General features: G+C 32.6%; 1 protein-coding gene across 1 annotated transcript in view; it reads right to left on the minus strand.

Moving 5' to 3' along the window:
- LOC129221525 (probable 18S rRNA (guanine-N(7))-methyltransferase) overlaps positions 1-12926 on the minus strand; it is a 67379-nt gene that overhangs the window by 4471 nt on the left and 49982 nt on the right. Inside the window, exons 7-8 of the mRNA XM_054856019.1 lie at positions 8893-8943; positions 7927-8012 (exon numbers count right to left, since the gene is read on the minus strand). Coding sequence (XP_054711994.1) covers positions 7927-8012; positions 8893-8943 — 137 coding nt within the window. The remainder of the gene's footprint in view (positions 1-7926; positions 8013-8892; positions 8944-12926) is intronic.

Genomic DNA, 12926 nt, shown 5'->3' on the forward strand with positions numbered 1-12926 from the left:
TTATTTTTAAAAAAATCCTAAATTGTGTTGTATAGCGGGAGCAGCACCTACCAGGGCTTCAAGTACTATCTCTATCTTAAAAACTGTGGAGAGGATTGCCTACCATTTTCACAAGTTATCACATTTTTTTTTTTTTTAATTTTGGCACTTACATCGCTTTTCTTTTGCCTCAATGGATCTGTAACTTTTGTCACATGAAAGTTATGCTTCAAATGATATGTCTCAGTAAAAATTAAATTGCCCATGAATTTAGGAGACCAGCAACAAATTGATGAAACTAAAAATAAACTAAAAATGTTTTTTTTTTTTTTTTTTTTTTTTTTATTGAGCAATCACGATTGCTTATTGTTCTCACTTGACAGTCCTTGATGTTCCGGTTCCTTTTTCAGCTTGGACCAGGGCTGCAGCACCACCGTCCACCAGCGGCGGCGCGGCTGATCCTCAGCACTGTCCCCCGGAATCCACTTTTGCTGGGCGGTGGCGTCCATGTCCTACACACGCATGCGCATACACAGTCGCCTACGCGCGCACACCTTTACACACATACACACGCCTACGTGCACACACGTAAGCCTACACACACACGCACACAACTATATACACGTAAGCACCCAGGAGGAGGGACATGCTTGGGCGGGGGAGCCATTTCTAGAAACAATAACTCTAACCAGTAGAGTCTTGTCGCAACTCGTGATTGCGAAAAACATAATTTGAATTCAAAATTTCGGAATTCAAATTAGAGTTAATTTTTTTTTTAATCATCCTAAAATAGCTAGGAATAAGATGTAAAATTCAGCAATTAGTTTACTTACTATGTACAATAATTTAATACATTTCCGCGAAAGTAGCACTTATATTCACGAAGATCTAAGCAATGCATTTAAAAATATCAGTTTTATTCACATGTTTTTATCTAATAACATAAAGTTTTCCACCCAGGCTTATAGAATTTTCAGAAAACTTGACAGCATAAAAAAAAATTATTTTGATACTAAAATTGAAAAAAAAAAATGGAAAATTCGATGAAATATGAACTTTTTTTAAAACAATTAATTTCTAACTGTGCATGTGAGAAAGATATCAATTAATTTATAAATTTCAAAATGTCTTTGGGGAATAGATTTAGCAACTTATAAAAACATTTCAGTTGAATTTCATAAAAAAATAAAGAGATATCGGCTACCTAAGATAAGCAATGAACCCTAATGAACCGTTCATAAATAACCTGTTTTATCATGAATATTGAATCACACTAAACAATTGCAGGCAAATGTTGCAAATTTGCAAATGATCCCCAACTATTTGTCGCCTATCTGAGAATATTTTAAAAGTGGCTTTATTTAAAAGTTATTTAAAAGGCTGACAATATCTTTTTAAGTTTTTATAATATTCAACTGGAAATTTTTATAAGCCAAATCTACTGCCCAAGACATTTTGAAAGAGGTAAACAGCTATCTTTTGCATATGCACAACAATACTTTAATTGCTTTAAATGTTCATTTTTCATCAATTATTTAAAATTTTAATTTCAAATTTTAGTATAGTGATTATCTTGTATGTTGTCAAGTTTTCTGAAAGTTTGGTAATCCCGGACAAAAAATTCTGCATGTTATAAGCCAAAAACATGTAAACAATATTAATGTTTTTGAAAGAATTGCTTACATCTTCCTGAATGTAAGTGATACTTCAACGAAAATGTATAAAATTACTGTACATAGAAGTAAACTAATTGCTGAAATTTACAGCCTTTTACTAGCCATTTATGATGAAGGATGATCAAGAAACATTTTTGGCTTCATCAATTTGATGCTGGTCCCTTAAATGCATGTGTTATTTAATTTTTATCGAAACATGACAGCTGATGCATACCTTTTATGAGTCAAAAGTTACGTAACAATTGTTCTTTTATTTCTTGAGAAATTCATTAAAATGGAATTTTTTGCGAGATGCAGTTTTTTCGTCTGCCACTGTAATTGTTAAAGTCAGAAGTGGATATAAGGGGGGTGGATGTAATGGGTGTCAAAACCCCTCCCAAACTTTTGACATATTATAAGCCCATTTTGTATTCAAAAAGTTTTTCATAAATTATTTTTTAAAGCGAATATTTGAAATACTATTTTTTATAACTTATGAAATTAATTAGGGACATTTTTGCCATATTAGGCCCTTACTCTTGGCCGATTTGGTGATTTTTATTGACACTCAAGCAGTTCCAAAAACATTTCATACCCCAAACCATAAGTTGGTTCAAAGGGGAAGGGGGGAGGGATCATTCTTCAGCATGACCCCCACCCCCCACTCCCAAATGATAATCTGTATCTGCTTCTGTTTAAGTTATATTGATCGATTAGATAGAGAAAAACTTCACAACATATCAATTTAAAATTGAAACATACTAATTAAATATTGGAATAAATTTTAAGCACCTTTTTTTTTAGGTTTTCAAGTCAGTGTAACTATTTTGTACAATTACTATGGGGCTCAGACCCCTGCTCCCTAATGCTCACCAAAGACTGCTTGGCAATCTTATTTGATTCACAAAGATTTAAATCACTAATTAGAAAGAAAGATTAAAAATACATCATGAGCTTCTTTTGGATTAAAAAGCATCCCTTCCTGGGTTTCAAAATAACTTGTACCAACTTGCAGAGCCGTAAGGGCTAAGGAGCTACTGAGCATTGCAAAACTGCACTTTTGTACGTTTGAAAAGTCGGTTTCATATTCGTGGTCTCTGGAAATATATTTTGCTTTTTAGCTTGAGCTTGAATTGAGTCGAGTCTAAGATTTTCCGTTAAAATTGAAACCCTTAAAATTTGAGAATAAGAAAGAAGAAACATGCGAATCAAAAAGATGTAACTATGGCAACGCCAAGTAAAACTTCAATAATTTTAATGGAAATAAGATTATTTGAACTTGATTTTCAACGGCTTGTAACTTTTTTCCTTTGGAGATAAAAGCTTAGATTTTCGACCATAAGTCGAGTTAGACTGGAGTAAAAAAAAGCCGCTCTTTCCAGTGGTGTCAAAAAGAAAACTGGGACAATTCCTTTGCTTTTTACTGATAGATTTATTGTTGAAGGTAGTGCCTAAATTTTAGCTTAGTCTAAAAAAGTTTGCACAAAAACGTAAATAACTCCTGCTGTACTTAAGTTAGAGTATTGAAACATATTATTGCGTCGAAAGCGGAAAATTCTGCCCTTTCCAACGATATATAATATTAATATGTGCAATAATGCCTTTAATAAGCAATAATAGGCAATTTCATCAAATTTGAGCTTAAAAAATTAATTACAAAAAAAAAACTAATTCAAATCTTAAAAAATAAAACTTTAGGTGCACACTTCCAGGGCTCGAAGTAATTTTGTGCAAAATTTCAAGGCTGTAGGTGCTATGGGGTCTACTGGATGCAAAAAATTTAATGGAAGTCCGTTGAATAAAAAAATTGACGCCCCTCCCCCTCTGATGTGAAATGATCGTTTTTCTTTGTATAAAAAGCGTACACACCTTTTCAAAAAAAAAACTATTTAAGTTTCTTTGGAATCTAAAACTTTTTGTCAAATCATTAAATTTCATTAAATTAGATTTACAGTTGCTTTAAAACTCTATTTAGCGAGTGAAGCGGTTTTTACTGCAATTTAAAATATTTTTCCAAATAAAAAAAAAAAAAACATCAAATAATATCTTTCATATGTAAAAATAATTCTGCAGCTCTATTGTTTATCGCCAAACTTGCCCAGCAACCACACTATCATAATCCATCCGTCTAACGGAAAAAAAACATCCCGTGGAACATTCAAAAATCATCGTCAGAAAAAAAGAAGAAAATGTCGTACATTTCACTCGGATAAAAACAAATCAAAAGTTTCTTTCCTTTCAAAACAAATCGCCAAAACAATGAATTACATTAACAGTTGCCTTAAACAGGGTTTGTACTCAATTTTAGAAATAAAATGAAGGAGTTTTGAAGGAGGCTATCTACTAATGGGCTATCATAAAATGATGTCACATTTTTTTTCAACTATTTGACCCCTTCTCGCTTTATCACAAAGTGTCACACTTCACCTAACTCGTCCTATTGTTACATGTCATATTTTTTTAACATTGTTACAATAACTGTGATGTCACTTTTTGTCACATTCTCTCTTCCCCTTGTCTCAACTTCATGAGCCCATCTCTTCCTCAAGGCATGACATCACTTGTGGATGACCCTTTTTACAATATCTAACTGTAATTTACTAAACAACTGTTTTTTAACACAATCACTTAATATTGTACATCTACTTATGTAGTTTTAAATATTTAAATAATAATTAGACAACCTGACTCTAGCTGCTGAAAGTGTGGTGGAGGGAAAAAGAATAATCATAAAACTTGAAAAAATAGCCAAGCACCATTTAAGCATGTTTTACTTCACTTATAAAATGTTTTAATCTTCTAATAAAACTTTCACCTTCTACTTTTATGACTTAACTATGATCAATTTGTAAATCACATCTTTATGAAAAAAAAACAAAAAACAAATGCACAAAATTACTACATTAAAATGGCCTTTATGACGAAGTTGGTTGTCAATCAAAGTATTATAAGTTAATGTCATAGAGGAAGATTATATAGTCTTAAACTAAAAAAGAAGGAGTTTTGAAGGAGTTAAAACCAAAATGAAGGAGTTTGAAGGGCCCTTCAAGAAAATTTCCTAAATGAAGGAGTATTGGAGGAGTTTTGAAGGAGCGTACGAACCCTGCTTAAATCAATAATACTAGACTGAACTGCTCAGCACCTAACGTGCCAAGCAACCACGCTACCTGAACCCAGCCCTTTTGCGAGTGAAGCGGATGTTTTTTTCTTTAGCAATAATAAATGTTTTGCCAAACATACAAAAAGGTATAAAATCATATTAACAGTAGCTTTCAAATCTTTATACATTAAGAGCTGCATTGCCCGGCTTTGCCCAGTCTACCTTGAGAACAAAAATTGTGTCAAGTGACATATATTCAACAATTAATTAAAAGAATAACTTAATAACTTAAAGAATAACTTAAATAAAAGAAGAAAAAAAAACACCATGCAAAATTATCCTTCCAAGCAATGACGACAGATATTAAAATACTTTTAAGAAATTAAAATGAAAAGATGGATTTTAAAAGCATAACCATGGAAACATGAAATAAAATAAGTTTAAGAATTCAGATGCAAAGTAAGGAAATAAACAATGGATTCAAAAAGCATAACCATGGAAACGCGAAAATAAAATGGTTGACAACCTGAATCAAAATGACATACAGGGTGCGGAGAAAGTTCCCACAATTTTGTTTTAAAACGTTTTTTTGGTGTTAAAATTGTATGTTGGTGATTTATTTGGCACATATTGTTTATTGGCATTAAAAGTATTTGAGGTTTAATCATTTGTTCTTGGTTAGTTCATTGAGTTAGTGAGCTATGAATCGTGAAAATGTATGTGTTACTGTCGTTGAATTACACAAGAAGGGAATGAAAACAGCCGATATTATTCGAACGACTGGATTCAAGAGTAAAACATTCTATGACCCTGTGAAACGCTACAAGGAGACTGGAGGGGCTGCCGACCATCCACGGAGTGGTCGTCCAACCACTGCAATGACTCCAGCGAATGTGCAGAAGATCCGCTGTCGCAATCCAGAGCTCTCAATATGAAAGATGGCCAAAAAACTGGTGATCAGCGAAAAAAGGGTCCGAATCATCCTGAAAAACAAGTTGGGACTTCGTTGTTACAAGATCAATCGCCTCCACTTCCTCAATGACACAATGAAGCAGAAAAGATTGATGAAAGCTCGACAGATGCTTTGCTTGACCGCTGGTGCTCGCCTCTCGAAGGTTCTCTTTAATGATGAGAAGATCTTCACCATCGAGCTTACACATAACCGTCAAAACCATCGCCAATTGCTTAAGAAGGGTCAGAAGAAGACCGCTGCTGCAAAAATCATCGGACACAGTCATTTTCCAGGCGCCGTAATGGTCTGGGCTGGCATTTGTGCCACTGAGAAAACGACGCTTGTTTTCATTGACAAAAACGTCAAAATTAATGCTGCAAGCTATTAGCAGCGGGTTCTATGCGACGTACTGAGACCATGGGCAACAGCACACTTTGGCCAAGATGGATTCACACTCCAACAAGACTGGGCTCCTGCGCATTCGGCCCGATCGACGATTGCCATCTGCGAAGATCTGTTTCCAGGTTTTTGGGGCACGGATGTTTGGCCCCCTAACTCACCGGACCTCAATCCGATAGATTATTCGGTGTGGTCAATCTTGGAGGAAAAAATTCTGGAAAAACGATAGGCCACAGTAGACATGCTCAAAACGGCTCTGAGTCGTGCCTGGAATGAGATAACGGTGGATGCGTGCGCGAGCATTGTCGGCAATTTCAGACTGCGGCTCCGTAAATGTATTGAAGTCCAAGGAGCTAGTTTTGAACAATTGTTATAATTTTTTTGTTTAATCTTATTATTATAGTTTCAATAAAGAGTTTTTATTGCTTTAACTTGTTGAATTATGTGTTAGTTACAGCCTATTGAAATATCTAATAAAATTGTGGGAATTTTCTCCGTACCCTGTATTTCGAAATTGATTTAAAAACGCTTGTAACTTTTTTTCCTTTGAAGATAGAAGCTAATCTTTTCAATCACAGGTCGAGAGAGATCTGGAGTAAAAAATCTCGCTTTTTCCAATGGTGTCAAAAAGAAAACTGTGAGACGATTCCTTCACTTTTTATTGATAAATTTAATGAAGAAAGTAGTGCCTAAATTTCGGAAAAGCCTAAAAAAGTTCGAGCTAAAACGCAAGTTACTCCTCTCGTAATTAAGTTAGAGCATTGAAATAAATTGTTTAGAACGCAGAAAATTCTACCCTTTTTAACGATATATAATATTAATATATGCAAGTAATTTTTCACCCCTTTAATAGCAACTAATAGGCAATTTAAGTGAAATTTGGGCCTAAATTTGAATAAAAAAGAACTATTTATCAGATTTTTTTCGAATTATAGTCTATGTTACTCAGTAAGAGAGCACCTTTCATATAGTGAAAGAATTTTTCAAATAGGTGCAGTGGTTCCGGAGATTACCTCGAACATATAAACACACAAAAATCCGCCCTCTCTCTTTATAATATTGGTAAAGGTAAAGAGACGAGCATTACCTGAAGGACATTATTGGTAGCAATATTACAGAGATTAACTTTGTTGATATAAAGTAGCAAAAGTTATGCTGATGAAAACAAAATAACTTTTAATTTGAAACCAAATAGTTACATAGAATAGCAGAAAACATACAAATATAAATGATATTATATTGACATAAATGAACAGAATAAATGTATGCAACCAGATTGAAATAATATTAAGTAATGAAATGATGAAGAATAATTGTTCTTTCTAACTAGAATACATTATTAGAATTTAAAACAGATCAAAAAAAGCAAAATAAGCTAAGCAGCGCTTAACTGGGAGACCAAATGAAATAGAATAATCCTCTCTAATTTTTAGCAAAATTAACCCTAATCTGAATCTTTTCCACAGAATCTAGGGCCTTTAAATAAAAAAAAAAAAAAAATAACTCAGGACAAAATTCTGAAAAAGAAAACAAATGAAGGCAATGAAAAGCAAAGGCATGAAAGAGACAAAATTGAAAATTTGGAGATAACCAGTACACATGGAAAGTGAACCTCTCCCCTGTCTTGGGGAAACCAATGGGACTAGTAGCCCTAGTAGGTGCTGCTGCACAGCATGATTTAGAATTTTTTTAAATGAAAGCCTACCTAGGATCTGAACTTTAAATGCAATTAACTCAAAACTTTTAAACAGTCCACTTACGTCCCTTTGCTTCTCACTGCCTCATATGACCTTTCAAGTTCTAGTTACATAAATGTTAAATGTGAAATACAGCAGTCTTACTTTTTAGCTTTAGAGCTGTTTGGATAATCAACAACTAAACCTCCACCAAACCCTGCTTTCATTGCTTGTTGTGTAACAAGTTCAATCTAAACATATAAAATGCATATTTATCACTCAAGTCAAAAACTTGAAAATTCAAATGATTTTATTTTAAGTAAAATACAGAAGAAAAAAATCAAAAATTTGTTTTATAAAACAATGACAGTACAATCATGAGAAATAGTAAGAAATTCAACTTGAGGCAGCTTATAAAACTCTGTACATGCTAATGAATGAATCGAATATGGCAACAAAATTCAGAGAAAGAAAATTCTAAAATGCATATTTTGAGTGTTGATGAACCCGTTCACAAAGCTTTTCAAATGACTCAAAATGCATTTCATCTACAAATTGAAAATTAAATTCAAAATTTTGTTGTGATATCTTTAAAGAAATAAATACACAGTATTACACAAATAGTGGTAGGTACCCTGGAGTTTAATAGTTTTTAAACTTGAAATTAAAAAAAAATGAATTGTTCTTACTATTTCGAGAACATAAATTTTATTTTTGTAAAAATAATAATGGTACAAGTTATTTCTTTATTGGGAGACATTTAAGGCACATTAAGACTAAGTATAGTTGAAGGTAATAGTAATTGAAAGCTCTCTTAGTTAAGATTTATAGTAAGATTCATTTAAATATCGCCATGCTTGTTTCCTCTCCAGGATATGCATCTTTTCACAATTTGGATAATACTTTTGCATTTGGCAAAAAATGCGACCATAGCAGAAACCCTGCTTCAACCTATAAACCTTTTTTTTTTTCATCTCTGCAGCAGTAAAACTGAATAGATACTTTCAATGTCAAATATTTTGCCAAGTTTAGTGTCTTGGTAAAAATAGGCAGAAATCATTTCTGTATGATTCCAATGTAAAATGCAGAACATGGTTAGTAAAATGTGAATAAGATCAAAACGTTGCTTACTTGATCACTGTTTTCTGGATAAAACTGAAAAACTGCACGGCTACCCCTTGCCTGAAAATAAACAGTTTAAGTATCATTTTCAACTCATTACCTTCCAAAAAATATGATAAATTTAGCCCAATGTAACACTAAAGTCTTATAAAGCAGTAACTGAATCTGTTTAAATAATTACACAACTAATTTGAAATCTGAACTAAAAATTATTTAATGTGATTATGATTTTCTTAAAGAAAGCAATTTTTTTTTTTTTTTTTTTGTTAAACCTGCCGATTTAATCAAAAATAAACAAAAGCATTGTGTTATTTTACTGCTAAATGCAACAAAAATGAAATGGGAGATAACACTTGATTCTTCCCCATACATAATATTGGCGTAATTTCTTTTTTAATTTTAAACCAGGCTATCTAGAAAGCAGAAGATAGTTTTGTTAAAACATGAAATGAATAACAGTAACGTTTCTATAAATTGATTTATCTTTGTCACATCACTTTAAGAACATGAGGAAGGAATTTGTTGTTTCCAAATACTATTTATATAGTGTGAAGCAAAACTTATGGTTCCTTTTTATTGAATGATTTGATATGCTTTCCTTTTATTTTTTGTATTACGTCATTTTAAGTCACTCCCCTTTGGAGCAGTTGTGTGTTTGCTTTGGAAGTGAAAGGATTATCTGTATTCGTTGAGGCGTGTGCGTAACTTTTTTTGTTTTGATATGTTTCAAAATTAATTAGCTTTAGACTTCATTAATAAATTCATTTCACTTTTAATGGCTTGACTTCATTGCCCATTTGAACCACATTTGTTTTCATGGTGCATCAGCCGGGAATAAAAGTTAGCTTTATTTGAACTTAGATTCGCTAATTTGAATATGAAAGTCAAATATTATTGTTAGGATTCTTAGAAAAAATAAACATTGTTGTGATTTTCATCAAGTAGGTAAAATAGAACAAAAGTTCTTCAAGAAAACAGAACTATGAACATTCTGAATGCCTTGGAATGCCATGGATTATTTTGTTTATTTCATACAAAGAAGTGAGACAGAACGGCGCCCAAGACTCTCCATGCATATTCATCCATTCTTCTTGGTAACGGATACCGTTCTTCCCCCTCTACCTTTTACTTCCTTTTACAAAAAAGGAAGTATTTTATTCGCAAAAGAATTTTCACTGAAAAATCGACCTTAATTTCCATTTTGCTCACCCCTGAATCAATGTTGTTGTTTTTTTTCAACCCGACCACATGTGCATATATACTTGAGAACATACAGGCGCCCAAAATATCCATTTTGACGATTCTCGAGTTAATTACAACGAGTTTTCTCATGACGTCTAAATGTACATATGTGCGTATAAATGTCGCATAACTCAAGAACGGTATGTCCTAGAAACTTGAAATTTGGTACGTAGACTCCTAGTGGGGTCTAGTTGTGCACCTCCCCTTTTGGTTGCATTTGCGTGTTTCTATAGGGGTCTTTTGCACCTTTTTGGGGGGAAATCATTGCTAATTTTGATGCAAACTTAAGTGGCGTTATAATTTGGCGGACACTTGACGATACATCACCTGCCTTTTAGTCGGCAAGTTTTGTCGCCAACTTGCCAACAAATTTGACAATTTTTCCTTCTTTTTTTACAAAAAAGGAAGTATTTTATTCGCAAAAAAAAACTGCACTCAAAAATTGATCTTAATTTCCATTTTGCTCACCCCTGAATTAATGCTGAGTTTTTTTTTCAACACGACCACACGTACATATATATCTAATTACATATAGAGGCCCCGAATATCCACTTGGACGATTCCCGAGTTTTCTCGAGACGTCTGTATGTATGTATGTGAGCTGAGATCAGATTCGCTAGACTTAAAAAGAGATTTCAGAGAAATCCTCATCTCTATTTTGAATATCGGGGGATATTGCGGGATTATTTGAAACATAACATTATAGAGAGATCTCCATGGTGGGGAGGCCTTTACGAGCATCTTGTTCGATCTGTTAAGGAGTGTTTTCATAAAACACTTGGGAAAGCCCTTTTGAATTTTGAGGAGATGATCATCCTTCTCGTCGAGGTTGAAGTGGTCCTTAATCTACGACCTATAACGTATGTTTATGATGAAAATGATGAGCCAAGACCACACCTCACACCCATGCACTTCCTTAAATTTGGGCAAAACCAACCTTCGTATTCAGTTATTTGCCAAAACTATCGACATTGGTTCTAAAAAATCCTCTCTTTTGAAAAGAAAGAAATTATATCAACAGTTACTTTTGAAACAGCTGTGGGATAGATGGAAAAAAACAGTACTTATTGGATCTACCTGCTGTTCATTCTGTAAAAAAACCCAAACATCCATATTGACTTTGAAGTAGGGAATGTTGTGTTAATCGAAGAAAACACCAAAAATAAGCTTCTACAGAAGCTAGATAAAGTTGAAAGAGTGCTTCCTGATTGTGACAAAATAAATAAATAAATAAATAAAAATAAAAAATTCGTTGTTATGAACTGAAAACCAGCAATGGACCATTGAAACGTTCCGTCCAGCATGTGTATCCTTTTGAACTATAAATTCTTTTCTGACCTTTTAAGAACTATACTTTTGAACTTTGATTATTGAAATTGAACTTTAAAATTTGAACTTTAATTATTTTATAACTGCTTTTTTAACTCTGAACTTCTTAAACTTTTGAATTTTATTTTTCACGATTACTTTAGTTTTTTTAAATCTTAGGTCCTCATGCACATTTTTTATTTCACATCTTCTGTTAAAATGGTAATTATTGATCACATGACTTCATTGAATTTCAAAATGTCACAATATGTAAATGTGTATTTTTTGCATTATTAATGCAAAAGATAAGAGAGGTAAATATTAGTACATATTTGGTAAAGTTATACTTTAATTGGTATATTAATTTAGTTATGTCTTGTATAACAATAATATAATTAGTAAAACTTGTTAGTGAACTCATTAAAGAGTTCAGGAGGGGAGTGTGAAGCGAAACTTATGGTTTATTTTTATTGAATGATTTGATTCGCTTTCCTTTCATCTTTTGTATTACATCATTTTAAGCCATTCCCCTTTGGAAGTGAAAGGATTGTCTGTATTTGTTGAGGCGTGTGTCTAACCCTTTTTGTTTTGATATGTTTCAATATTAATTAGCTTTAGACTTCATTAATAAATTTGTTTAACTTTTAATGGCTTGACTTCATTGCACATTTGAATCACATTCATTTTCAGGTGTTTCAGCAACGTCTTTGCTGTTAGGGGACGAAATTGTTTCTCATGGCTTTAAGTTTTACCATCACTTGAAACTTTGACTGTGCTTCGTAAACACTAGAATTTATTGCACTAGATTCTAAATTTATTTAAAAATAGAAGTTCAATCTTTTTTAATTAAAAACTGAGCGTATGTATCTATGTATGTACCTATGTATCTATGTAGTTACCTATGTCCAAGTTTCTTCTCCTGAACGCCAGTGAACTGACCACTGAACCAGGCATCGATAGATTTGTAATCTTTCCGTCTTTATGTTTGGCTATTTAACATAATCCTCCGATAATATTTAGCGGAGATATCAATTAAAATCTATTAATTATGACACTTAGATTTTGACATAAAATCCCTATTTTTCTAAGGCTTTCCTCCATTCAAATTATTATTCAATGCTTCATCTCAACTTTCTGCAACAATGCTTTTGGGTCATTCCATGTCAAGTGATCCAAAGTTTTTTCTCTCACTTTTTTGTTTAAAAGTCCAAATTTTTAGATTTTTATCTCTATTATTTTTTTATTTATGAGATTTTGATTTTTCGAAAAACCCTCTTTTTTCATGGATGCTTGACATAAAATGGACGATAACTCAGCACCAAATATAGATAGAAATATTTGGTAAAAAGCATTTTAAAGTACATTAGTTGTTGTTTAATAGGATATGCAACAAGACTAATTTCAGAAAAAATTTTATTTTTAAAAAGTAAAATTTAAATTTCTCAAAAAAGGTATAATGAATTTTTTAAAAACAATTCTCAAAAATTTGTATG

This window comes from Uloborus diversus, chromosome 1, assembly GCF_026930045.1.
Source record: "Uloborus diversus isolate 005 chromosome 1, Udiv.v.3.1, whole genome shotgun sequence".
Lineage (NCBI taxonomy): Eukaryota > Metazoa > Arthropoda > Arachnida > Araneae > Uloboridae > Uloborus > Uloborus diversus.